This window comes from Pocillopora damicornis, chromosome 1, assembly GCF_964200805.1.
Source record: "Pocillopora damicornis chromosome 1, jaPocDami1.2, whole genome shotgun sequence".
In the NCBI taxonomy this organism is placed as follows: domain Eukaryota; kingdom Metazoa; phylum Cnidaria; class Anthozoa; order Scleractinia; family Pocilloporidae; genus Pocillopora; species Pocillopora damicornis.
In genome coordinates this window covers 530,330-558,157 of record NC_142670.1, presented here as the reverse complement: position 1 = coordinate 558,157, position 27,828 = coordinate 530,330, and the positions used below count along the sequence as shown (strand labels likewise).

Sequence of the window (27,828 nt, the reverse complement as noted above, 5' to 3'; positions counted from 1 at the left end):
CGATATTCCCCAATTTGCAGACCTTACGTCCACCACGATAAGTCTTCGTCTTAAAATTAATGAAATTCAGGGTAATTAGGTATTATTAACTGAATCGATAACGTAAATTGCCCACCGCAAAGAGTTTAAAAGCTCATGTTTCGAGCGTTTGCCCTTTGCAATCGCTCTGACGAAGGGCTAACGATCGAAACGTCAGTTTTTAAACTCCTTGCAGTGGCCAATTTACGTTATCAACTCACTTGATAATACTAAATTACCATGTTATACTCTCCCACCGACGCAGCATCACAGTTTTTTTAAGAAACTTAACCTTTTCTTAATTCAATTCAGGAAGCTGTTCATTAACATTTTTCACGAGCGTCGCAAAATATTTGAAGGATAAAAAACACAATAGCGTCTATTTTGCGCGAAAATATGTACGGATATTTGTCCTTGGATATTATCTGTTCCTCGAAGCTCACAGTTTCCGCATCTTGGAACAGAAAATTCGAGAAAATGACTGCGGCAAATATTCGCACTTATTTTGGCGCCAAATTGGAGCAATTGTTTATATAGCGCTGTATGGTGATTTAAAACTCAGTAGAGGGAAGCATAGTGCTATCTAGGGGTACATATTGTTGTGAAGCGTTGTCTAGTTACTGCATTTTACGGATTTACAGTGCTACTCGGGGGTGTAATGTTGTATTGTGCTGTATGATGATAAAACTTGCAGTAGAGGGATGTAAAGGGACGGGGGAGAGGGGCATATAGGAGTGCGTATTCGAACAGACATGGAGTTTAATAATCGACGGAACGTGTTTGCTCATCATGAATCTCTCAAGTTGTCATGGGCTATCTCTCTAAGCATTATTGTAACTTATCCTTTCTCAATTATTGTTTTGTCAAAACTCTTCCTCAGGGTCTTCTCTGCGTCTGCATCCGAGATGGCGGCTACCGACTCAGTAGAGTCCGGCTGTGGATTGGCCAGCCGCCATCTTGGATTTGCATTGTAGGTGGACCCTGGGCGAGAGTTTGACCCATTCCCAATCACATGATAGAAGAAGCCTTAATTTGGACATTGAGGGACTCGTTTCCGACTAAATGCACAAATTATGTCGCCGAGACTTGGAGGGAGCTGTTTCGCTTTATAACTGCTATTATGATGAGAGGACTGAGGAGAGCAAGCACTGGCACCCTGTGGACTAGGAATCAATCGAAAGGAAAACTGAGATTTTACTAGAGATGACTTGAAGAGGACACCTTCCCAAAGTGAACATAATACGCATGATAACAACTACTATGGGGGAGTAACGAGGTATATGAGTTGTAAGAAGCCTGACGTTGCGCAAAGATTGAGACGAGTGAAAACTGAAACAGACATGAAAAAGATGGGAATAAAGGAAAATTGCGATGAAAAATGAAAAAAGGAAGGAACCAGAGGAAGGAGAAAAAAAAGGGATGCGCAAATGTGAAAAGGCGTAAAAACTTGTGTGAGGAAAAAGATAAAAAAAGGCGCAGATATGTAACAGTATGAACACGTCCGTCGGCATTCAAAACCGTGTGGCAATACGGAGAACGAGAGACAGTGAAAGAGACACAATCGAAGAGATGACGCGCTTTTGTTAAGTGGGCGGGGACTTGAAACATGGAATGTTAGTACACTGTTAGCTGCACACATTATCAACTTGGTGCGCGGGTCAAAACAAGTATTGAAGTCCCCGTAGGATCTGCTAAGAATATAAAGACAGACAATGTAAATCAACGCAGTTTTTGTATTTTATACACTGTATATTTCTCTTACACAAAGAAGTAAAAAAAATAAGCACAATAGAAACTGCATGAAATTGTTCAAGGCATTAAGTAAAATATGCGCTAAACGGAGACGCTAAAATGAACTCATTTACTCCCAAGACTGATCATAATTTAAATTCTCCTCACGGTATTAATACACCGACAAACATGGAGTCAATAACAATTAGAGAAAATCCAAACTGGAGGATAATCTTTTACTAGAAACATAATGTTACATCGAATTCTCGGAACAAGCGGCAGCAAAGAGAAACACATTCTTATCAGTTGGGAGAATTTTTCTTCAGAACTTGGGAGTTCATGAGTTAATTAATGTAAACTAAGATAAATGAACAATTATCTTCAACTTAAAAAAAAATAGCATCAAAACACTTCACACGAAATACACTGACATTATACAAACCATGTTTAGTTGAAAATGTCCTAGCATGTCTTTAAAATCCTAGTTACATTATATTCAACCACGCATATTATCAGACATCCTCAAATCATGCTGAGGTAAATTTAAAGCGATGAAAAAATTTCAAGAGGTGATTTTCAACAATTAGAAGTTTTATCCTGAAGCCCTGAACGTTATCAACTACGCACTAGGTTTGCATTAATTAATGAGCCTTTTCACCAAAATAATTCCCATTGAGGACTACATGGCTTACCTTAACTACTTCTCTCATTTATGAGCGTAAATATTGTCGTACTAGAAACAACAAATTCCATGTCATATACAATAAAAGTCACACCTATGGAAACTTTAATTATAGTGAACTCTGCGTCCCTCTTTCCTAGTTTAGATTACATGGACAATTTTTAGCCTCTCCGTCGTCGTTGTTTAAAACGAACGGAGAAGTGTTTGGTAAAACGGACAAAAATTGGCCAGACTCGTTTGATTGAAAACAGGGTTGTAGCCACCTTTTTGACTAAATGTAAACCTCTTCTCTCACAAATTTCAGTTTTTGTTTCAACATTTGCAAGAGTCATATTGTCTTTTAGTAAAAGTCAAGCGGGCAGAAAACAATTGTAGGCCGGGCCTACGGGACTAGAGGCTGGCTACACCCCTAAAAGTAGGTGTAATGTCTCTAACATATGGTTAGTAAATTTAATAACATTATCTCTGATGTTTACTTCTTCAAATTAAGCTTAGAATGGCAATCTTGGCACTGACAGAACTAGATTGCATTAAAATGGATTGAGTTGAAAATGGTAATCAATTTTTTTGTAAAGATGAAGGTAAATTGTAACAAAGAAATTTATGATGTAAAAAACAGTCTAAGATCAATTCACATACATATTCAATCAAAGTTTTGGAAATAAAAATTCGCCAACTTCTGCAAATGACGAATTATTTCTTTGCTTATCAAAAGCTTAGAGCATAGGTAATTAAAATCCGGTGGAAAAGCCCTGGTTGGGTAAAAGAAATAACCTTTAAATTATTTTCCATACAACTGATTGTAATACAGGAACAGAGCTGAGTGACATGTTGGTGGAAATGGAAACCTCGTTCATAACAGAGGCCTTGTTGCATTTCGTTCTCTTCGCAAGCATTTAAATTTGTTAAAGTAACAAAAAATGGCAATTCCACTGATCAAAATATAATGAAATAGACTGATTTATTTCTTCACCATAGTAAAGTTGCACATCTCAAGTTCCATTTAACAAAAAAGTAAAAAGTAAAGAAAAATAACCAAAAATTGTTTAAAATAGAGAAACATTTAAACCTTCCAAGTTCCTACTTCATTCTTTTGAGATGAAAAATAAAATTTTCTCATTTATTTGATTTTCTATTCAAATTTTCTCTTTCCTTTGCCATCAGGTCAAATGTGAGGTCATCTCCAATCAGCAAAAAGGGCGCCCAGTATTTGATGTCGTGGAACTCATCTGATTCTCTGAGGCTTTTCATGGCCAGGTTCAGTGACTTGCTTGTAGATTTACCTTCTGCAAGGTGTTGATAAAAGCATTTCATGAACTCGAGAGTAGCCTCGTCATCAATCGCCCACAGGGACACCACAACAGACCGAGCACCAGCCCCCATAAAAGCGCGCGCAATGCCAACCACACCTTCAGCCTTGATCTCGCCCCGACCACTGTGGCAGCAACTGAGCACAACAAGTTTAGCGCGAAGTTGAACATTCAACACATCTCGAATCGTTAAAATGTAATCCTCTTTCTTGGTAGGCACAGAAGATATTCGGTCTGGGTCAGGTGTAAGAGCAATTTCGCCAGTTTCCATACATCCGTGTGCCGCAAAGTGAACTAAGGAAACGGAACTGAGTCTTTTCAACGCCTCACGTTTCGTGGCTTTTCTGCCAGTGATTGGCGTGATATTCAGAATTTCTCCGATCATTTCTACTTCTTCTTTAGCACACGGAAGCTGCTCGAGGACTTTCTCTCCCTCGCTTTTAGTAACCTCGGATACCCACGGATCTCCTACAAGTAACGCATCACTGCTTTTGTGATAATCATCTGGGCAATCGGCAATGAGTCTAAGACTTGCTAACGATGGAGCGACTCGGATTGTGAACGATTCACACAGGTATTTAGAATTACCATCCTTCAATGCAGCGTAAGGAGCGATCCACAGGGGTCCATCAGGAATAATGAGAAGCTCATCCCCTTGAATCAAGTCAGCCACCGGCTTCATAACGATATCATACAAACTGCTCAAGCATCCGTCTTGTTGGAAGTGAGGTTGAGGGTTGGCTTCTTTGGTTTTCTCATCCACTTTTGAACGGCCCTCCCTCAAAGCATCTAAAGATCGATTCTCGCATCTCACATTAGAACGAACACCAAGTTGTGTATAGACACCGAGCATGAACGACTCAAAGGACTGGCTAGATCCACTATTCTCTGAAACAAAACCTTTGAGTTTACTTTGTCTTAACTGAACTTGTTTTCCTTCGGACACAACCCAAAGATTGACGTTAGCTTCGTCCACTGCCTGAAAGACAGTGTTTGATGGAACATTTTTTAAAACTGCGCAATCTTCATCTTCTCCCGTGTGGTGACTTGTTCCACCACGAAAACTGGATTCCATGAGGTCGGTTAGAGCTTGAGCTCGTCCTTTCTCAGCAACAAATAAGGCTTCATCTACATTACCCTGTTCTACGAGAACTCTCCACAAACCCGTATACGCCATTTGATGCTGATTTCGAAAATTAACTTTCCACTCATCTTTAGATTTAAGAAGTACTCTCAACGAATTGAATAAGTTTATGCTAGCTTGGTAATGTTCAACGGCTTTTGGCAGTCCACCTTGCAACTCAGAAACGCATCCTAATGAACAGTAGGCCATTGCCTCCAAGGATTTGTCTCCTACTTCTTTAGCTATTTTAAGATTTAGGTTATGGTACTCTATGGCTTTTTTTAAATCACCCAGACGGCGATAAGCATTGCCAAGATTGCCATAAGCAGGACCCTCCCCATGCTTGTCTCCTACTTCTTTAGCTATTTTAAGATGTAGGTTGTGGTACTCTATGGCTTTTTTAAAATCACCCAGACTGTGATAAACATTGCCAAGATTGCCATAAGCACGACCCTCCCCATGCTTGTCTCCTACTTCTTTAGCTATTTTAAGACGTAGGTTGTGGTACTCTATGGCTTTTTTGAAATTACCCAGACTGTTATAAGCAGTGCCAAGACTGCCATAACCAACACCCTCCCCATGCTTGTCTCCTACTTCTTTAGCTATCTTAAGATGTAGGTTGTGGTACTCTATGGCTTTTTTGAAATCACCCAGACTCTGATAAGCATTGCCAAGATTGCCATAAGCACGACCCTCCCCATGCTTGTCTCCTACTTCTTTAGCTATTTTAAGATGTAGGTTGTGGTACTCTATGGCTTTTTTGAAATCACCCAGACTCTGATAAGCATTGCCAAGATTGCCATAAGCACGACCCTCCCCATGCTTGTCTCCTACTTCTTTAGCTATTTTAAGATGTAGGTTGTGGTACTCTATGGCTTTTTTGAAATCACCCAGACTCTGATAAGCATTGCCAAGATTGCCATAAGCACCACCCTCCCCATGCTTATCTCCTACTTCTTTAGCTATTTTAAGATGTAGGTTGTGGTACTCTATGGCTTTTTTAAAATCACCCAGACTGTGATAAACATTGCCAAGATTGCCATAAGCAGGACCCTCCCCATGCTTGTCTCCTACTTCTTTAGCTATTTTAAGATGTAGGTTGTGGTACTCTATGGCTTTTTTAAAATCACCCAGACTGTGATAAACATTGCCAAGATTGCCATAAGCACGACCCTCCCCATGCTTGTCTCCTACTTCTTTAGCTATTTTAAGACGTAGGTTGTGGTACTCTATGGCTTTTTTGAAATCACCCAGACTGTTATAAGCAGTGCCAAGACTGCCATAACCAACACCCTCCCCATGCTTGTCTCCTACTTCTTTAGCTATCTTAAGATGTAGGTTGTGGTACTCTATGGCTTTTTTGAAATCACCCAGACTCTGATAAGCATTGCCAAGATTGCCATAAGCACCACCCTCCCCATGCTTGTCTCCTACTTCTTTAGCTATTTTAAGATGTAGGTTGTGGTACTCTATGGCTTTTTTGAAATCACCCAGACTCTGATAAGGATTGCCAAGATTGCCATAAGCACGACCCTCCCCATGCTTGTCTCCTACTTCTTTAGCTATTTTAAGATCTAGGTTGTGGTACTCTATGGCTTTTTTGAAATCACCCAAACTCTGATAAGCATTGCCAAGATTGCCATAAGCACGACCCTCCCCACGCTTGTCTCCTACTTCTTTAGCTATTTTAAGATGTAGGTTGTGGAACTCTATGGCTTTTTTGAAATCACCCAGACTCTGATAAGCATTGCCAAGATTGCCATAAGCACCATCCTCCCCATGCTTGTCTCCTACTTCTTTAGCTATTTTAAGATCTAGGTTGTGGTACTCTATGGCTTTTTTTAAATCACCCAGACTGTCATAAGCATTGCCAAGATTGCCATAAGCACGACCCTCCCCATGCTTGTCTCCTACTTCTTTAGCTATTTTAAGATCTAGGTTGTGGTACTCTATGGCTTTTTTGAAATCACCCAGACTCTGATAAGCATTGCCAAGATTGCCATAAGCACGACCCTCCCCATGCTTGTCTCCTACTTCTTTAGCTATCTTAAGATGTAGGTTGTGGTACTCTATGGCTTTTTTGAAATCACCCAGACGGCGATAAGCATTGCCAAGATTGCCATAAGCACGACCCTCCCCATGCTTGTCTCCTACTTCTTTAGCTATCTTAAGATGTAGGTTGTGGTACTCTATGGCTTTTTTGAAATCACCCAGACTCTGATAAGCATTGCCAAGATTGCCATAAGCACCACCCTCCCCATGCTTGTCTCCTACTTCTTTAGCTATTTTAAGATGTAGGTTGTGGTACTCTATGGCTTTTTTGAAATCACCCAGACTCTGATAAGCATTGCCAAGATTGCCATAAGCACCACCCTCCCCATGCTTGTCTCCTACTTCTTTAGCTATTTTAAGATCTAGGTTGTGGTACTCTATGGCTTTTTTGAAATCACCCAGACTCTGATAAGCATTGCCAAGACTGCCATAAGCACTACCCTCCCCATGCTTGTCTCCTACTTATTTAGCTATCTTAAGATGTAGGTTGTGGTACTCTATGGCTTTTTTGAAATCACCCAGACGGCGATAAGCATTGCCAAGATTGCCATAAGCACCACCCTCCCCATGCTTGTCTCCTACTTCTTTAGCTATTTTAAGATGTAGGTTGTGGTACTCTATGGCTTTTTTGAAATCACCCAGACTCTGATAAGCATTGCCAAGATTGCCATAAGCACGACCTTCCCCATGCTTGTCTCCTACTTCTTTAGCTATTTTAAGATCTAGGTTGTGGTACTCTATGGCTTTTTTGAAATCACCCAGACTCTGATAAGCATTGCCAAGATTGCCATAAGCACGACCCTCCCCATGCTTGTCTCCTACTTCTTTAGCTATTTTAAGATGTAGGTTGTGGTACTCTATGGCTTTTTTGAAATCACCCAGACTCTGATAAGCATTGCCAAGATTGCCATAAGCACGACCCTCCCCATGCTTGTCTCCTACTTCTTTAACTATTTTAAGATCTAGGTTGTGGAACTCTATGGCTTTTTTGAAATCACCCAGACTCTGATAAGCATTGCCAAGATTGCCATAAGCACGACCCTCCCCATGCTTGTCTCCTACTTCTTTAGCTATTTTAAGATGTAGGTTGTGGTACTCTATGGCTTTTTTGAAATCACCCAGACTGTCATAAGCATTGCCAAGATTGCCATAAGCACGACCCTTCCCATGCTTGTCTCCTACTTCTTTAGCTATCTTAAGATGTAGGTTGTGGTACTCTATGGCTTTTTTGAAATCACCCAGACTCTGATAAGCATTGCCAAGATTGCCATAAGCACGACCCTCCCCATGATTGTCTCCTACTTCTTTAGCTATTTTAAGATGTAGGTTGTGGTACTCTATGGCTTTTTTGAAATCACCCAGACTCTGATAAGCATTGCCAAGATTGCCATAAGCACGACCCTCCCCATGCTTGTCTCCTACTTCTTTAGCTATCTTAAGATGTAGGTTGTGGTACTCTATGGCTTTTTTGAAATCACCCAGACTCTGATAAGCATTGCCAAGATTGCCATAAGCACGACCCTCCCCATGCTTGTCTCCTACTTCTTTAGCTATTTTAAGATCTAGGTTGTGGTACTCTATGGCTTTTTTGAAATCACCCAGACTCTGATAAGCATTGCCAAGATTGCCATAAGCACGACCCTCCCCATGCTTGTCTCCTACTTCTTTAGCTATCTTAAGATGTAGGTTGTGGTACTCTATGGCTTTTTTGAAATCACCCAGACTCTGATAAGCATTGCCAAGATTGCCATAAGCACGACCCTCCCCATGCTTGTCTCCTACTTCTTTAGCTATTTTAAGATGTAGGTTGTGGTACTCTATGGCTTTTTTGAAATCACCCAGACGGCGATAAGCATTGCCAAGATTGCCATAAGCACGACCCTCCCCATGCTTGTCTCCTACTTCTTTAGCTATTTTAAGATGTAGGTTGTGGTACTCTATGGCTTTTTTGAAATCACCCAGACGGTGATAAGCATTGCCAAGATTGCCATAAGCACGACCCTCCCCATGTTTGTCTCCTACTTCTTTAGCTTTTTTAAGATATAGGTCTAGGTACTCTATGGCTTCTTCTCCCCAATTATAGAAGTCTATGACTTTCTTGATATCACCTGAACTTGCGCTAACGTGGTCATGACTAATAGGATCTTTTTCCTCCACGGACTTATCTCCCACTTTTCTGACAGACTGAAGTCTTAATGACAACAAGATCCTATTGTTTTTGTCAATCTTTTTTTATGTTAAGGGTTAAATGTGGAAAAACAAAAAAGATTATGTTTCTGATCATATTGATATGTAATAGTCCATTTTAACATTTGCGTGCTTGGTTCCCAAGCCTCTGAACAAGAGGGATGATAAAGGCTGACCTTGTTATGATAAAAACATTGCTGCTTTTTAAATGCAAACTACTTTGTTATTATCGTTTCTAGATACTGGTCTCTATCACAACAAGGTCACCTTCAGCCTCACTCCAAACTAAGGCTTGGCAACTAAGTACACGACTATAAAATTACCCATTAGGAGGGCTTTGCATGAGAGGTAGATGATTTATCAACATACAGTCTTAAAGTCAGTTGTGAAGTAAATCTACACTTCAAAAAATGTTTTTTCTGTCTACAGCCTCAAAATTTAACGCGAAATATCTAGATTTAATCCTTAGTTTCCAAAAACTGAGCAGCACTTGCTCAATTTTTAAATTAATGTAGCTTTAACATCAGACAATTATTTTACAGCAGTGGAAGAAATGAGTCTACAACACAAACACATGTCTTTAAAATTTTTATTTGTCCATAGGAAAGCAGGACGAAAGTTTCTGAGTCTCTAAGTAGTGGAAAAAGGTCGAAGGCAAGAAAATCTGCATAAAATATGTAAACATTACCGAGCTTTTTGTTCTGGCTTGTTTTAGAGAGATCATCTACCCAAGTACTATGTATAAACTGGATGAATATTAGTCTTCTAACCCTTTAACTCCCGTGAGTGACCAAAAGAGAATTTCTCCTTACAATAGCAATACAATATCAATCAGATAAGTGTTGAGAGTAAAAAAAGATATATCAATTTGAAAATAGTTAGTTGATGCAATACTAAATTCTCTGTACTAACATTACAAGAATTGTACGGTTGACAGTAAGGATAATTACAAATTTGTTCTGGGAAATTAAAGGGTTATTTAAACTAATGTACCAGTTATCGGCATGGATAGTAGAACTAAGTCAAATTGGCTAAAAGGAGTAATTTCATTAATAAGTCATGAGGTAATAACTTCTCCTATGTTTTTAATCACACACACTTAAAGTATATGAACTGATAAGTTCCCATCATAATTAACACCCTTCTTTGTATTTTCTCCCTTAAAACATCAAATTATGGAAACTTTTTTTTATACCCACGGTTAAAAATGAAAGATTCCTTCAAAGGATACAGCTAGTCCCTTATCACACCAAGTGATTGCTTCTTCAAATCTCTTTAATTCAACACAAGCAGTGGCTCCTGTAGGCAACAACACAAAGAAGCATACTATTACTGTAGCTCAATTCTGAGGAAAGAACCTGAAACCAATGAAATCATTACAGACCAGAAGAAAAAAAAATACAAAACAAAACAAAACTAAACGGAAAAGAATAAACAGGCCCTATTAGGTTTCAGTTAGATTTATTTAGCTTTACAGACAACTGAAACTTCTAAGAACACTTAAATTAGGATCAACAACTCCCACAAAAACACTAAGAGTTAGGTAAGTCCTGATCCTTCTTTCTAAAACAACTAGATAGTGACTTAAGAGCGTGTCCACGAGAGCACCGGACAGTCGTGCTACATGCCATCTCACCGATTTCAATGAAACTTTGTCAGTTTAAAGGCTCTACCCCAAAACTCAAAAAAACAGACTGGTTTCTGTTTTGGTTTTTCCCGTGGGGAGATAGACCACCCCCCGGTTTTTCTTGGTTTTCACCAATGAAATCGCTTCAAATAGGTAAAATGTATGAAGCTCTCATTGCGATGGTGTTTAACCAATTACTTTGAGGATTTGCACACATATTTTTACATCCTTAGTTAATGGCCGCCGCGAGTATCAGTCAGTTCGATTGACGGCTTGTCAATCAACAGAGGCAAATATACGACAGTATTTTTATACTTTTCGATTCATCTAAATATTTTACAACTTTGAGGTCAAATATCTCCCGTTGCCAGAAAGCTACAACACTAATCTTAATTACTCTTTATAATCCATCATTTCATCTCTGAAAATCATTAAAAAAATCTTTTGGCACTACCGTATTTTTGTCTTGGATACCTTTTAAAATCTGCGACTGTGACAAGTTTCTCTTAACTACACCTGTCACACACCTCTTTCTCCAGGCGGTCACTTGACAAAATAAACCTACATTTTTAGCTCTTTATACAAGATGATTGATCAAGAAAGGTGAAAAATGTTTAAAAGCTTCGAGATTTTTTGTAGGAATGGAAAATTTCACGTTTAGAGAGATGCATGTTGACGAAAAATCAATGGGAAAATCGTTGCGTTTCTTTCTTCAGTCGTTTATTACTTTGAAGATTTGCTAAAATCAGGACATAGGGCTCTTGTACAGAACAAAACATTCATTAGCCTATACTTTGATCGTCTATTATCATTATCGCACAGTTTACAATAAGGAAACTGTAACAGTAGAGGAGATTTTAAAGTCACATGTCGCCTGCTTGTTGACGTACAAGTTCCCGAGGGTAACAACTTCGGCTTTTCCATACCGCGAATGACGGGAAACTCTGCCCCCCTTATTTGATAGGAAATATCAATAGTCCCATAAATTCATTAACTACGCCATGTTTCCAGAAAATAAGACTGGAAAATGTTTTTTCCACTTTCCACCATCAAGAAATTCCACGTATAGAAATAGTATTTGTAGGGTTACTGCGTGACTTTTCATGAGAAGTAAAAATTGTTCATCTTTTCTTTTCAAGAAGACACTTCTAGAAAGTTCTTAATCCTTCTGTTATCTTATTTTCCTGTTTTTTGACTGCAAATATCATTTGCATTTGCTATTATTTTCGCTGATTGTCATGGCCTTTCCTGCAAGCAAGTGCGAGCTAGTTCATATACAGGACTCTTTCGAGTTTCTCTGGGTGGTGTCGGGCTTAGGTGTGTAGGTCTGGCTCGAAAGATATCTGCACGCTGCAACACGGGTTCCCATGTTTTCTCCTTTTTCTTCATTTGGATTTTCATTCTCTTGCTTGCATTATCACACATTTATGTTTTTTTATTCCCTCATTGCGTTCCCTCAGATTTGGAAGTAGGCCATGAAAAGTCAATATTGACCAGAACTGAAATCCTTTTCTATCACTATTTGTTTCAGAGACCCCCGTCATTTGTGACTTTATTTCTCAAGAAAATGTGTTTCTATTTGCTATTTATTTCCATTAGAACATGAAACTAGGTCCCGATAAGTTGTTTTTGTCTCGTGACTCCCAAAAACTGTGTTTGCGACAACATCAATTTAGAAATCAAAGGCAATTACGCCTGAAAAATTCGCTTGTAGCCTTCTACCCGCAGAAGGCAACTCCGTATAATGAAACGTTCTAAGACCTCTATAAATTAGAGACATTGCGTGATGTTGAGGGGTGAAATATTTACCCTAAATCTGTGACCCTCAAACGGATCACGTACTCGTACATGTAACGTCCGGAAAATGTCACGCATGTATAACACCTTAGGCGCACCTGGCGAATTCTATCCATTGGCTTCAATAGCAAAGAGACAACTTATTTACTATTTGTATATGAGAAAGCTTATTTACTCTACTTGAAAAAATCCTTGATGAAGTCTACTATTGTCAGACGAAACGCGTGGGAGATAAATACAAGTTTTTACTTTCTCAGTTCGTGCAGCGATGCTCACTAGTTTGTTCCGTCAAAAACGCTTTTAATGTGAAATCACGTCGACCTCGACAGAAAAATTAAGCTCATCCTGTCATAATCAAAGGTTTGATACCGTAAGTACCAGTTTAGGTACATCATTGGGCTTTGATCACAATGATAAAAAAATGTGCGTTTCCTCACGCTTGCCACGTTTATTCTTTGGAAAATTATTTTACTGTAGGGCGATGTCGCTTACCTTGGCGCGTCTTGACTCTGGCCGACGAAAATTATCGAGGTAAACTCCATGAAATTCTAGTCAAATGTTTTAAAAACTTTCTCTACCCTTGAATTGCACGCAGAAAAAAAAGGCAAATTCCGAACAGTATTTCAAAACATTTTATTCATTAGTCAATTTATGAACTGTTTTACAGCAGCCCGAGGAAAAAGCCGGCGTATCGGTCAAATGAATACCAATTTTTTCAACAAGGAGTTGGTAAGTTCATTTTTCCCAGTAAATTTAAGTGGGGGTCATTTTTTTGTGACCGCCGATCAAAGATAGACATCTCTGAAACGTCTCTGAAACTCTTTTTAAAAAGAGTTTACACTCCCGGTAATATATTCCTCCTTCTCGCAACAGCGCAACAGACATTGTTATCCTATGTAGTAGGTGTATCAGTTGTATTACGTCTTCATAGTGATGCCATATAAGAAATCTAGTGTCTAAAAAGCCCTCAATTCAATCTAACACTCGAACTGATAAAGTCAAGATGGTGCAGTTGTCCTGTTCATTTGCAACTAACTGTAGAACCAAATGTTATTTTTCTCGCGCTGGACAGGGACGGCAACAGCTCATACCTCTAAATTCGTGGGTATACAGCTTAAAAAAAACATTTGAGAGACGTCGGTGTATCCCAAACATGCGTTTCGTCCGAGATAGAGCTTATTCTAGCGCGTATTGGCTTATTTGGAGATTACGAAGGCCGCGATTTCACGATGTACCTCAAATATCGTGTACAACTTGGTGTGAGATTCAGACCTTCGGGTTCGTAAATGCCAGTATCCTCCCCATAAAAATCGGAGACATAAATTGAGAGAGAGATGAATCTGCAGATGGCAGAAGAAATCAAAGCTGGTGGCGAGTCTTCCTGGTGGCGGCAAGGTGACTGTAAACTTAAATAGAACGCGTACTGTAGCTGCTATCTTAGAGTCGGCAATGAATAAGGAAGAAGGGCAAGAAGAGCGCTTATCTGAACATCAGTTTTCCTAGCTGGTGACTTGTGACTGAGATGAACTTTATATCATATGATTGCTAGGAATACGCAGGTACTGTAGAGGAGCTCACATTGATAGAGGTGGGCGATCCTCCCTCTGACTTAAGAACTGCGACAAGTTTATAGCGCAGACCAACTGGCACGGTTTGAAGCACCTCAAGGTCTCACTAGGCTCATCACATTAGAAACCTTCAGCAAACTAATCGTAGAAGTGGGTGGTTATCAGCAACGTGTACAGATTTCTGAACGCGGGTCATCGCGAGAACTATACCCAATCTGTCATAGACAGAACAAGAAAGCGAGATATTCTTGCTAAAAGAAGGATGTATCAAGACGTTTCAGTCATTGGCTGCCATCCAAATGTACCCTGACAAACACAGTGAAGCCGACAAAAAAATTCCGCCTAGGATATGATCAAGAGGAAATGGACTAAGACCGGCTTGCCATTCTATAGGGGATGGCTACGTTCAAGGTCGGACCTCAGGTAAAAATTCTGACGAACAATCCTTAACTAGCCAAGTGGACTTTGGATGGGCTCTTTGGAAAACACAAAAAACAGCCACCTTTTCTCAGAAAGCAGAGAATTATCTCTTAGACGTGTGCTGGGCAAGGGAGGAAACTAGTAAGGCAATCGCCTCTAATGTGATTTCCCAAATATAGAGAGAGTTTAAGAGACGACACCAGCCAGAAATGTTGTCTAAGACTGACCGGTTGATACAGCAGCAAATCGCTCGATACTTCAGCCAGTTATCTGCCGTAGCAAAAATTGGTTTATCGATGAGGTCCCCCTCTGTAAATATGAATGAGGACGGAGAGGTCGATGCCAATGATCTAGCTTCAGAATTCGAAACTGACCGAACAAGGCAGAAGATAAGGAGGGACCTTGCAAAATTTAGACGAAGACTGCAGGAGAGGGTACAGCTGCTATTAAGCTAAAAAAAAAAAATTGCATCTCACTTTTCTTTCATGTTTATTGTCCTTGCTCACGAAAACAACTGGCTGTCTTAGGATTTCATCAAGGGAGATTTGCAGGAAGCCTACTCGTCAAATTACTGCTGGCTCATTCTTATTTTAAAATTTTACAAGTCAAACCCGGCAGCATTCGATCTAGAGAGATGTGGATCTATATGTAGTAATAGGATGCTTGAAAAAAATATGCAGATATTTTACAAACGAAGCAGGCAAATAATCATAGAGAGCTGCAGATTATTCTGAAATTGTTATCTAGCAGACAGCATGGACAACGCGCTTGAATAATTCCTACGGAGAGTCTTCGGGTCACACAACAGATGTTAGCTTAGCGGAGTTCTGCATGGAAATGTTCGATGGCGGTAAGTGACAACGACAACACTATTGAATTTTATTTCCGAAATAGAAGCACAGTTTTTAGTCCGATAGAACTATTGATATTTGCTCTCGAGCGAGAGCGCAGAATTCCTCGTCTGTAAAAGCCGAAGTTGTAGTACACTGGAACATGTAGTAATATCAACCAACACGCAGCATGTGACTTTAAAATCTCCTAAAATGAGCAATGATGATGATCAACAATCACATTATAGACTAATGAATGTTTTGTGCCATACAAAAGCCATATCTGCTGATTTTAGAAAATCTTCAAAGTAATAAACGACTGAAGAAAGAAACGCTACGATTTTCCCATTGATTTTTCGTCTACATGCATCTCTCTAAACGTGAAATTTTCCATTCCTACCAAAAATCTCGAACGTTTTTCACATTTTTCACCTTTCTTGAACAACCATCTTGTATAAAGAGCTAAAAAATGTAGGTTTATTTGGTCAAGTGACCGCCTAGAGCAAGAAGTGCGTGACAGGTGTAGTTGAGAGAAACTTGTCACAGTCGCAGATTTTAAAAGGTATCCAAGACAAAAATACGGTAGTGCCCAAAGATTTTCAGAGATGAAATGATGGATTATAAAGGGTAATTGAGATTAGTGTTGTAGCTTTCTGGCAACGGGAGATATTTGACCACAAAGTTGTCAAATATTTGGATGAATCGAAAAGTCTAAAAACACAGTCGTATATTTGCCTCTGTTGATTGACAAGCCGTCAATCGAACTGACTGATGCTCGCAGCAGACATTAAATAAGGATGTAAAAATATGTGTGCAAATCCTCAAAGTAATTGGTTAAATACCATCGCAATGAGAGCTTCATACATTTTACCTATTTGAAGCGATTTTCTTGGTGAAAACTAAGAAAACACCGAGGGGGTGGTCTATCTCCCCCCAGAAAAAAACCAAAACAGAAACCAGTTTGTCTTTTTTAGTTTTAGGGTAGACCCTTTAAACTGGCAAAGTTTCATTGAAATCGGTGAGATGATATGTAGCACGACTGTCCGGTGCTCTCGTGGACACGCTCTTAACATATCTGACACCTGTGACTCATTGAACTTAAGGAACTAAAATATTCATGCTGAAATTTTTCTTTGCATTCCGCATTGAGTTCTTCATCCCGTTCAAAATAATATTCTCATCATGATTAATGGAAGTAATGGCGTTCCAGTCAAGAGCTGGATTCAAATGTACATCAGGGTGGTCTTGATCTCTTAATTAAAGATTGAACTCCATTTAACTTCATTTAACCTTGGAGTGTTGAGTTCTTTTTTTTATTACTATTATTATAGTACAGCTAACATATCTAACCTCTCACAATTGCCTTAAGGAAAGTTGGATTTAACTCAATGGCTGCTTCTGCATCCCTTAGTGAATCCTGGTAATTTCCTGTTATTGAAATAAATATCTCTGATTAACCATACATGTTGCAAACCAACTACCATTACTATAATTTTGGGAAAAACTTGTGATGCTCGTTGATATCTGGGGTAAGAGGTTACTTCTTTGTACATTTGAGAGGCCAAGATAAGATGTACATTTTTCCGGGCATGCATTCAAAACCATCACCTTTTTCAAAAAACTACTACTGACAACTCAATAGCTTCAAAATAGAAAAAAAATTCATATTAAAGCTCTCATCATCTTACCAAGTTTAGAATGTGCAATTGCCCTGTTGTTGTGCAGTTTGGCCTTCAGTTCTTTGTCATTGCAGTTCATTTTAATTCCTTTGGTGTAAAAATGAATAGCATTGATGAAATCTCCTTTCTTGAAGGCCTCATTACCCTCATTCCTATAAACATCAGCTGTGGCTGCAAAGAAAAAATTAAATAGTTGGAAAAAAAATTAAAAAATGGGTGTCAAAGTCTGTGGTCGTAGTAAATAATTATTCGTGTATTGTCAGAGCTGCCAAGATCTGGAGATTTAAAATCTGCAGATTTTCAATAGTTATGATGATGCTAACAATGTAGGTGACAACATGGGTAAGAATAATGATGAGAATTATAAGCATCACTCAATTCGAGGCAAATCCCTGGAGATTCCTAAAATTCCTATTCCCTGGGCAAAATTAATAAAATGTTCAAATGCCCCACACAATCTTATGTAAAAGGCGAAATAATTAGCAATTTCACTTTCAACTAATTGATCAAGCTTTAAAAACTAATTGACCAAGCTTTAAAACCTAGACCTTGAAGCCTTATTTCTTCTGAGCCATTTGTTAGTGAACGAACACTATCTACCTTAAACACCTCCATATTCAATGATAATTAACACTTGTACTCTACTGGAAATTAGATATGACAGTTTTTATTCAAATTTCCTAACGCCAGTCAGGCAGGGTTAACCCCCCCTCCCCCCCACCCTCTTTGGCTTGGATGAGGATCAAATGCCTGTGGGTTGCTCCAGGAGAAGGTAGGGAATGTTGAAGGTTTCAAAGTGATTATGTTTCATTAAAATTGAAAGATGATGGTGATGATGATGGTGATGATGATGATGGTACCTATGATGCAAACTTACACAATGGATGTTATATGATGATCAAATAAAGTCTTAACTTATTATAACTTTGTGTTATTGCTTTGAACTGTTAGAAAGGAAAATAGCAAAAGTTTCTGTGTCATAGATCTTCTCAATGAACAGCATATTATAATCATAGAAGAGAGTCATGACTGGCCAAGTATCCTTTAAAGTGGTCATACACTGTAAATGTCCTTTTCCACATCTGCTTGCATTCTTGAAACTGATCGAATAGAAATTGTTCTAACAATAACTGAAGCCGAAGTTGAACCTAGCTCACCTCGTAAAGTGTCCTCGTCAAAATCTGGTGCATTTTCTTTGTCAGGTAAGTCTTCATTTTCACATGGAACTTTAATTGAACTTCTTCCTGTAGCCATAGCAACTGTAAGAAGACTGATGCTTCTTAAAAAGTTGTTCTTTTAAGTCATCCTGGCCTGAAAGAAAGGTGATTGAAAATGTTTTAAACATCAGCTCAACATATTACCCAGTTGCAAAATAAATATTTTTTCCTTTCTGAGAATGGGAGGGATACATAGACACAAAATCAGAAGCCAATCAAGAGCTAATGTCAACATGCATCAGACAAACAGCGGCAAGTCGCCCAAATTCGTTTTCTATCCTACTTTCATACTTTGTAGCCCAATATGTCCTAATAATTGTGGTGCAGTTTTTTTTGAAAATATATTTTAGTTTTTGAGAAATTATTTTTTTCGTTCGACCGCTCAAATATGCAAATTTTCACTCTGAACATTACCCGAGTTGTGTGACCTCATGTAACGAATTTACTTGACCTCCGGTATTTCTATCGGCATAATCCTCTGTTTTATCATCTAAACTTAATCCCTTGACATTATTGAGGCTGGCAAAAAATATTTATTTTTTGGTGAATATTTTTGTCCGACATACTTTTTCTATGTCGAAAAGTAGCATCAAAACAAAGAGTTTTAACAATGACCAATATGAGAGAATCTACTGAGCTTCTAGCTTTTAAAAGACAAAAGGGTGGTTATAAAGGTACTTGAGACGAACTCAAAGTCTGGCAAAATTTACTTGCTAGCGACTATGAAATATACATGGTGTGCCTACTTGTCGCCACCTTTTATTGGCATATCGAGGCATAAATCACTACAATTTACCTAGTTTATTTATGATTTTATAAGACCAATAAGCTGTTTCGGTCATTATATTACGCTTGGGCTTCAGGAAGTAAGAAGCAACAACAAAAGGATTCCTATCAAAGCGAGATGCCATTTTCAGTCCTACCTGGTCGGACACCTTGAAACCAAAGGATGACACGCAAGCAGTTTACTGCAAATTTGACATGAAAATAATTCTGATTCCTTTTTTGAAAAGAGAAAAAGGCTTGAACAGTAGACATCGCAAGATCTTTGGCTATGTTACAAAAGAATACTTAATGCACTAGAAGTGCACACATCGAGTTCTGGACTTGAATAGTCTGTTTAACAAATGCAGACGTACAGTTATTTTAATCCCTATCAAATTATGTCAAGACGCACAAAACAAAACAAAAAAGTACAGCCGTCCTGCCTCGAAGCAGGACAGATTTTTTCCGCATAAAAATCTGGCAGATCAGCGCCTACAGTTTTTATAAGTAAATAACCAGTTTACGTGAATTTTACGAGGTGAGACTGACAGCTCGTAGTTGGCAAATCACATCTTTTGTTTTTAGGCGCTGACAGGGTTGGTGGGGGAGGTGGGGGAGGAGGCGATCGGAAATAGGTGAGGATGCTTGTCGTACCTTTCAGGGGTCAAAATCAGTGATCTGGTACCTTTTACGGTGTCTCAAACTTTAGTGGACTGCCAGAGACTTAACTGGTACCTTTTAGGGTGTTTTTCGCTCAATAAAATACCTGAAATAAGCATTTAATAAGCACTAGGACGATTTTAATGATCTGACTTGAGCCTCTAGAGCACATCGATAAAGAAGTTCTTATTTTTGAGATTTTTCTATTTTTTGGTGTTTAAATTGGTACTTTATAGGGGTAGATATCAGTTGTTGCCACTCCCACACGGACTCAGGTACCTTTTATAATTTTATAAGGGTCGTTTTCGAAATTCCCAGCGCGCATCCTCGCCATGTTATATATAGGGGTTCCCCGGGGGGTGCTGATACGTGCAGCACACTTGAAATTTAGCAAGGATAAATTTTGATGTGATTTTCGGTGGAGAGAAAAAGTTTTGTCAGCGTCTTGTCGCTACTACGGAAGGGCCCTTTACCACTGTGTGCTTAATTACGCGTCCCGCCAGATGGCAGGAAGCCTACAAAGTGCTCAGACATTAGTATAGAAAACTCCGCCTCTGTCTGGATTTTCGAAAATTTTTTTGAAACTCAGCCTCTGTCTGGATTTTTGAAAATTTCAAGGTTTACAAAAGTCATTCCTAATTGACTGAGGTAAATTGGGCAAAAATCATCATCTGTATGTTGCAAGTTCATATAATTTGTAACAGCAGCAATTGAAGTTATTTAAACCAGAGGCTGTAGGTAGTTAGGTAAAGTCTGTATTTAAGAGTGGCCCATCCAGGCCCTGAGCTTATAATCCTGGATTCCTCACATGAAGCGACTAGGTATTAATCAAGAACATCTTGGTTAACAAAAAATCGTGTTTTTACTCCGATCTTGTTGAGGCTGGATTGCATAAAATTTGTGACATGGTGAAGTCAAATGGGCATTTTTATACGTTGTCTGACTAAGAGTCTAAGAATATCCAACCCAGGAACTTCCTCTCCTGGCATGGGTTAATAGACGCTATTCCTGTCAATTGGAAGAAAGAGCTAAAATCTAAGGCGATACCACACACTCCCCCTTTCGACCCTCAGGATTATAACTTGGTTTTAAATTCTGCTAAAGTGTCTTTATCAGAAATGGACACCAAAACGTTTTACGAAGCGCATATGTCTGATTTGCGTAAAACCCCCACAGCACAGTTGAGATATAACGAAATGTTTCACGATTCTGAGCTCGTGTGGAATAAGATCTACAGTTTGCCTTTCCAGGTCGCGTTAGATACATATACGAGAGATTTTCAGTACAAAATCTTAAATAGAATATTATTTACTAACTCTAAACTATTTAAGCTTAAACTGGTTGAGTCACCTTCATGCTCATTCTGTGATAAGAACGAGGAAACCCTTGAACATCTTTTTGTTTTTTGTGAACACTCTAGAGCCCTCTGGAAGGAAATCTCTAGTTGGTTACATGAATGCGGTATTGAAACGCTTCCTGATCTAACAGATCAAATTTATATTATGTTTGGCTTATTTGATGTCGATAATCACTTTATGCTTTTAAATCACATCATGTTAATAGCGAAGCAGACCATCTTTCTCTGCAGACAGAAATCTATTACCCCAAGCTTTATTATCTTCCTCGCGCACCTTAAAAAAATTTTCAGAATAGAAGAATACCTAGCTAAAGAAAAGAAAAAACTAAACCTGCACTTAATGAAATGGGAAAAACTTTTACAATCACTCAGTTGAAATAACTTTACCTTGGGTAGCATTGTATTAATATTTTTGTTTATTTATTTATTTATTTACTGACCTTATCCACTTTTATTTACTTTATACTGCTGTAATTTTCTTTTTTTTTTTTTTTTAAATGTAAAACGGAAAAACACAATAAAATATATATATAAAAAAAAGGTATTATTACTCCCCCCTAGACATGATGACAGTCCACCCCATGGTTACTCCCCCTCCCTCTTCCCTCCTGTCATTTCATCAGGTTCCCCTGACTAATTTCTGGTACCCATTTATACTCCTGGGTGGAGAGGGGTACTGTAAAAGTAAAGTGTTCTGCACAAGAAGACAACACATTGACTGGAACCCAGACCTCTTGACCCTGAGTCCAGCACAGGCCAGGTTACAAATGCAGACCTCTCAACCCTGACTCCACCTCACTAATTATAAGGCCACCATGTCTCCACAAGAGGAGAGAGTTTATGGTGAATCCCTTCTAATAAGAAACAACTTTTACAAAACCAAAGTAAGATTTTCTTATATGATATTTAAATAAGGATTACTAGTCAAAACTTACAAAATATGTCAGTTTTTTATTCAATTTCCTCCAGTTGAACCGACATCCATATTTGTGCAGCTGGCAGTTAGTTCAACTGGACACTTATGACAAGAAAAACAATGAAATATATACACCAATGCTTGCTGATGTATTTTGATATGGATTTCAATTTGGTACAGGTGCTGATGTTTGTGGTTTACCAGTATATGTATATTAAACTAGTTATTTTTGCAATTATTTCATGTTTACATTGTTTTGTGCACAGAATTGATTTGTCTTTGATGCTAACTTTAATTATCCTGATAATCTAGACTGGTTGTTTTTCAAATACCATAAAATCCTTGCTGGCTGTCTTCATGTAGAAAAAAATTCAAGAAATGTAGAGGAACAAGGAAATAAATTGTTCTGGAACTAAAAATTGCCTGAGATGCATGTACCGTGTAGATCATTTTTCCAAAGCCAGTACTAACTTCTTACTGACCATTCGAGCACGAGTCTCTATTAGGGAATATTGGAAAATTAAAATTATTCGTCTACAGTTAGATGCCTGAAAAATATAATTCCATGTAATTTTACCACGAAAAGAAAACTGAAACTCTGTTGTATCTCCAATAGACTTTAACCAAAGGTATATTGCGATCTCGACCAAACGAAGATACATTTCCCAAGAGGAAAGGATAATATTTGAGAGAGGGCTCCTTGTTGCCTATCTGGCCTTTGCCCACTGTTTGTGAAATACCTTATAAAATGCAGGTTGTTTACAAGGAATAAACACGCGATTGGATTAAGTCCAAGGTAGTTAAGAGCGCTTGTTGGTAAAAATCAAACATATCGCGGCAAGGGTGGAAAATTCGATTTCTTTCTTATTTTAATGTTAGATAGGCTAGACTATAACTAAAATCACTGGATACTTTTTTTGGCAAAATATCTTTTTATTTCAGAGAAAAATACAGATAACAAAATTCCGTTAAAATCGTCATTTTTAGCAGCAAATTATAGCACGAGTTTGAGGGTTTCGCGTGCAAAAACGAATCACTATCTCGTCTCTTAAACACTCAAATCTTCTTTTTCGATCTCATAAGACCTCACAAAATGATTTTTGCAAACATTGCGCTCTTCGTTGCGCTTAAAATAATTTAATTTCGAAAGCAAACATTTCTCTTCAGTAAAAATACTTCGTGAATAAAATTAATTCACCATGTGCTAAACCTTCAAATGGATTAAGCTTTTGGTGGTTGAATTTCGAAAATATGTTCTCAATATAACTGTAAAAATTTGTTTGGACAAATGATTGAGAGCGATACAAAAGCTTTTCAAAGTCCGTTAAAATGCAGTTATTTGACCTTTTGCGGTCAACATTCCAGTCGCGAGTCACACATATTTTTATATGTTTCAACCCATATGAGGCCGAAAAATGTACATAGAAAGATATTTCCAAATGCTCTAACCTCGTTTGCCGCAGAAGACCGATCCAGAGACCATTTTAGTGTGATTCTCTTGTCGTTCGTCGTATTTAGGTTTGTATAAATGATAACGTCCGATGAAACCACCAACCCTGTCGAACACCATCTTGTTGTCAAACGTTCGATATCTTTCTTCACTGTGGCATCTTATTCAACGGTTCAGTTGACTACGAATATTGCTCAGTTTACAATGCACTAAAAGATTACATCTGACAGTCTAATTACTGGGATACCTGTGGTAGCCCAGTCATAAAATGCCTTTGTTTTTTTGTCGTCTTTTTTTTTTTTTCTCCCTCCGCCACAAAATGGAAAAATTGCGCAATAGTACCCAGAGGTCATTGGGCCCTCAACACCATGACAACTAACCGTGATCCAATGAGGTGTTCACATGCTGACCACGCGTGTTATCTTAACGATGATTGACGTTGTCATGCACAGACAGGGCTGGGTCACATGACGAATCACGAGGTTTTGCTTATAAAAATCGTGGGTCATTTGTTTTGTATTTCAACGTATTTGGATTGCGATCTCCTGGAGCATTATGGCGCAAACGCGCAAAATACTTACAGACGCATATACAAGTCGTATTAATCGCGGCTAATCCACACTGAAAGATGTTACTGGGTGGTAATTTTGGAACGGATTGAGTCGCGAACGCTTGAAAGCCATGAAAGCCTTGAATGCCTCGTGCTAAGTATACCAATGTCTTAGTTAAAAAACGTTCACTTGTTGTAAAGAGCAAAATCTGAAATCTGAAATCTGAAACCAAACTGCATATACTCTATGCAATCTATTGAACAACACTAGTACCGTGAGACTGAAGAACATAACTATAAGGGATGTAAACTGCTTGTGAAGAAAGACGACATGTTGGATTCACTTGATGGCAAGGAACGTAGCTACGATAACAGTACGAATGGTATTAATTTCACGATCAGAAAGGTGAATCTTGTGTTTATTTTCATTATAGTTGTATGGATATTCTTTTTTAATAAATACGCGATCCAAAACCCTGTGTTTTTTTATGTATAATGTTATTAAGTTAAATATTGTTTACGCAATCGTCTTGTCACAGGCCGCCCAAGCTCACGTCTCGAGAAAAATCCAACGATTAATTCATGAACGCGTCACGCGTTGTGTGACTCGGTGTTAAGTTACGCTAGGAACTGCACGTTATAAGGAATAGTATAGGGAACGAAGTATGGTCGATTTACAACGATACATATTTCGAAATATGAACATTTTTCTCGTAAAATCAATAAAACTTACTCATACCCTGTGTATCCGTTGTATTTTCTGGCGATTTCTGCCGTTTTAAGCTTGCTTTACCATCACTGTTATTCACGTCATCTACTTTTATTACGTAGGTAAAATCTGTACAGACATCACACCAACCAACTCGCGCGCAAAGCAAGAAGACTACATTGAAGGCTTGAAATAATATTGCGATCGATTTTCATCAAGAAATGGGCCAGGAATATTCCACAATAGTGCGAATAATCGTGAAGGCGGATCGCAGAAAAGCGATTGCGTGACGCTCGGTAAGCTGTAAGATGACATGTTATTATATACCAGACGTAAAAACTCTTCAGATTCTTAGTCTGCATTTTGTACCCACTCTACAGTCTGCAGTCTATATTTTGTATCCCGTCTACAGTCTGCTGTCTGCATTTTGTACTAACAGGTATCCGTGGCACCAATACAGTTTATTTTTGGTTACATTTATTCGCAAAACACACATAATCTACCACAAAATACCTGTGAGTGAGGTAATTCGACATTTTCGTTCTTTCCCACATTAATATTCTTCTCTCCTTTTGTAAGAATGTAGACATCGCTCACAATGTTTCAAGTAATCCATCCACCCTACAAAAAAGTAACTCTTGCATGCGTCGCATGCCTATGTTTTGAAATAGGTGTATGCCCTTGGCCAGACTTGAGCGCACTATTTCAGTATACTAGTCTGACACCCGCAGTACTTAATAGGGGTGTTTTTCTTTCTAATAAAATTGCAAGAAATACCCTAATAGTATGAAAGAGAACCTTTTGTACATTTTTACAACACCATGCTACAAAACGCATGTGAGGCTGGAGTGCTATTTGCTGTGGCCAATGGGTGGGGCTTGCATAAGGGAGTGGTACTATTAACCACTGTTAACATTAACAGACCCAACTACCGTTTAAAACCTTAAACTACAGAGGGGCCGACATATGTGCGTTCGGCACAAAATAAGGTCGATCTCGTCTTCAGGACCGGTAACTTTGAAAGCCGACTCATGACCTGCAATATTCTTGGTGCATGAAAGTAAAGGAACAATTTCCGTTTCACGCATTCGATCACTAGTGTTGTAACCACAAACTCCGCCAATAAGCGACTTGACAGTGACACTGACCGTGTCAGTTAGTGTATTTGTGAAAAACAAAATCCGAAGCCCCACCTCTAAGCAAACAATAGGCATCGAGTAATTACCATAAACCAGGTTTTGTTTACTTAGGCTTACTATTTTTAGTAGGTATTAAATTTTGCTTTTCAACGAGTATTAGCCAAAGGCCCGATCTCCGCGACCTACATGTAAGAGATTTCGATGTTTAAACAACAAAAAGGCTTAGCAGCAGAGTGACGTCTTTTTACTTTCCCCCTCCCCTACCCCCTAAAAAATAACTTTCCATTGTATGATTTGCATTGCGTGACGACTTTCCGTATACAAAACTACGTTGACTGCAACACATGTGTGGTGCCACTTTTAAAAGCATCAATCAGATCTACTGCGCCACAAACCGAACAACACTCACAGTCAACTGAACCGCTGGATAAGATGCCACAGTGCAGAAAGATGTCAAACGTTTCATAGCGAAGGTTGGTGACAGTTCGCAGATTGACAGGCAGTTTCATCGGACGTTAAAAATACGACGAGCGACAAGGTAACCACAGTAAAATGGTCTTTGGATCTTTCTTCAACGGTAAATGGGATTAGGGCATTTGGAAATGTGTACCCATGGTATGGGCGGCCGTCACCACCAAAATACAAGGATGTCGAATAGATCAGCAAATACAAAGATGGTGTAAGGATCAGCTGCAGGATAGCATAGCTAATAAAGGAATCAATGGCATGGCCAAATTATAGACAGTCTAGTTTTCCTTCGTGAAACAGAACACCCTAAACATGAATAGTTTAGCCAAATGAGAAACGGTCTAGTAGCCCATGTTGAGTTGAAACATGGGATTGTGAAATGGACTAGCTCAATTACGAATAGCTTAGCACTCATTTGCAATACAGCACTCAAACGGTGAAGCGTTGCGTCAAATGGCTCAGGGTAATGTAGAATGGTACAGCCTACACACATATGGTGTAGCGCTGCAGGAAATGGCTCAGCGTAATGTCGAATGGTACAACGTACATAAAAACAGTGTAGCGTTATGTGAAATGGCTCAGCGCAATTTCGAATGGTACAGCGTACATAAAAACAGTGTAGCGTTGCGTGAAATGGCTTAGCGTAATGTCGAATGGTACAGCGTACACACAAATGGTGTAGCGTTGCGTGAAATGGCTCAGCGTAATGTAGAATGGCACAGCGTAGACACAAATAGTGTAGCGTTAGGTCGAATAGCTTTGCAAAACATCGGACGCTCTATCTGAACATTAAATTGCTTCGTATTACTTGAAATATTTCGATGTTGTGGCGAATCGTCGTAGACGAAACCGTGGTAGAATTCAGTCTCGTTGCTATTATATTGACGCTTTCATGAACGACAACGAATAAGTGCAATATCAGCAGTGAAAAAAGAGGAGAAACTTACCGAATTGGCTCTGCTTTACGGGAAAGCGAAGTGAAGACTATTCCATACAGCGACTACGCCATGCAATGGTTTCGTGTCAGTCCTCACATTCGATGACGTCATGCCCCCAGCAGATCGCTGTTCCATTTGCGGTTTGTATTTTTGGTGGTTTCGGCGAGATGCCTTAGCGGCCGTCACCACCAAAAATACAAGGATGTCGTATAGATCAGCAAATACAAAGATGGCTTAAGGATCAGCTGTAAGATAGCATAGCTAATGAAGGAATGGCATGGCCTTCACGTCACGCCACGACGATGCGCCACAACATCGAAATATTTCAAGTAATACTAAGCAATTTAATGTTCAGATAGAGCATCTGATGTTTTGCAAAGCTATTCGACCTAACGCTACACTATTTGTGTCTACGCTGTACCATTCTACATTACGCTGAGCCATTTCACGCAACGCTACACCATTTGTGTGTACGCTGTACCATTCGACATTATGCTAAGCCACCAACCCAATCTCCTGCTAAAGAATGTATAAGGTCTACAATGGGAAGTAATATTGTAAGCGTAGTAAATGTGTACAGTCTACATTTAATAGGTAAGTACGCGCCAAAAGGACTGGTAGCAAATCCTTCGAGA

General features: G+C 38.9%; 1 protein-coding gene across 1 annotated transcript; it reads right to left on the bottom strand.

The window, feature by feature from the left end:
* Positions 1–7,155: 7,155 nt before the first annotated feature.
* Positions 7,156–27,284, bottom strand: LOC149051205 (uncharacterized). Its single transcript, XM_089206455.1, has 6 exons — positions 27,203–27,284; positions 18,182–18,335; positions 17,034–17,195; positions 16,696–16,773; positions 10,335–10,402; positions 7,156–9,142 (listed from the first exon to the last, which is right to left on the bottom strand). Exons 2-6 carry the CDS (start codon positions 18,276–18,278, stop codon positions 7,379–7,381), a joined length of 2,169 nt encoding a protein of 722 aa, XP_089062581.1. The 5' UTR covers positions 18,279–18,335; positions 27,203–27,284; the 3' UTR covers positions 7,156–7,378.
* Between the last annotated feature and the right edge of the window lie 544 nt (positions 27,285–27,828).

Bases quoted from the DNA above. Each gene is read 5' to 3' on its own strand.
- LOC149051205 (XM_089206455.1), bottom strand. From the start codon at position 18,278: ATGGCTACAGGAAGAAGTTCAATTAAAGTTCCATGTGAAAATGAAGAC. The intron at 16,774-17,033 runs GTAAGATGATGA...TTTCAATAACAG, and splicing joins AATTGCACATTCTAAACTTG to GAAATTACCAGGATTCACTA. The intron at 9,143-10,334 runs GTATCCTTTGAA...ACATAAAAAAAG, and splicing joins GGTGTGATAAGGGACTAGCT to ATTGACAAAAACAATAGGAT.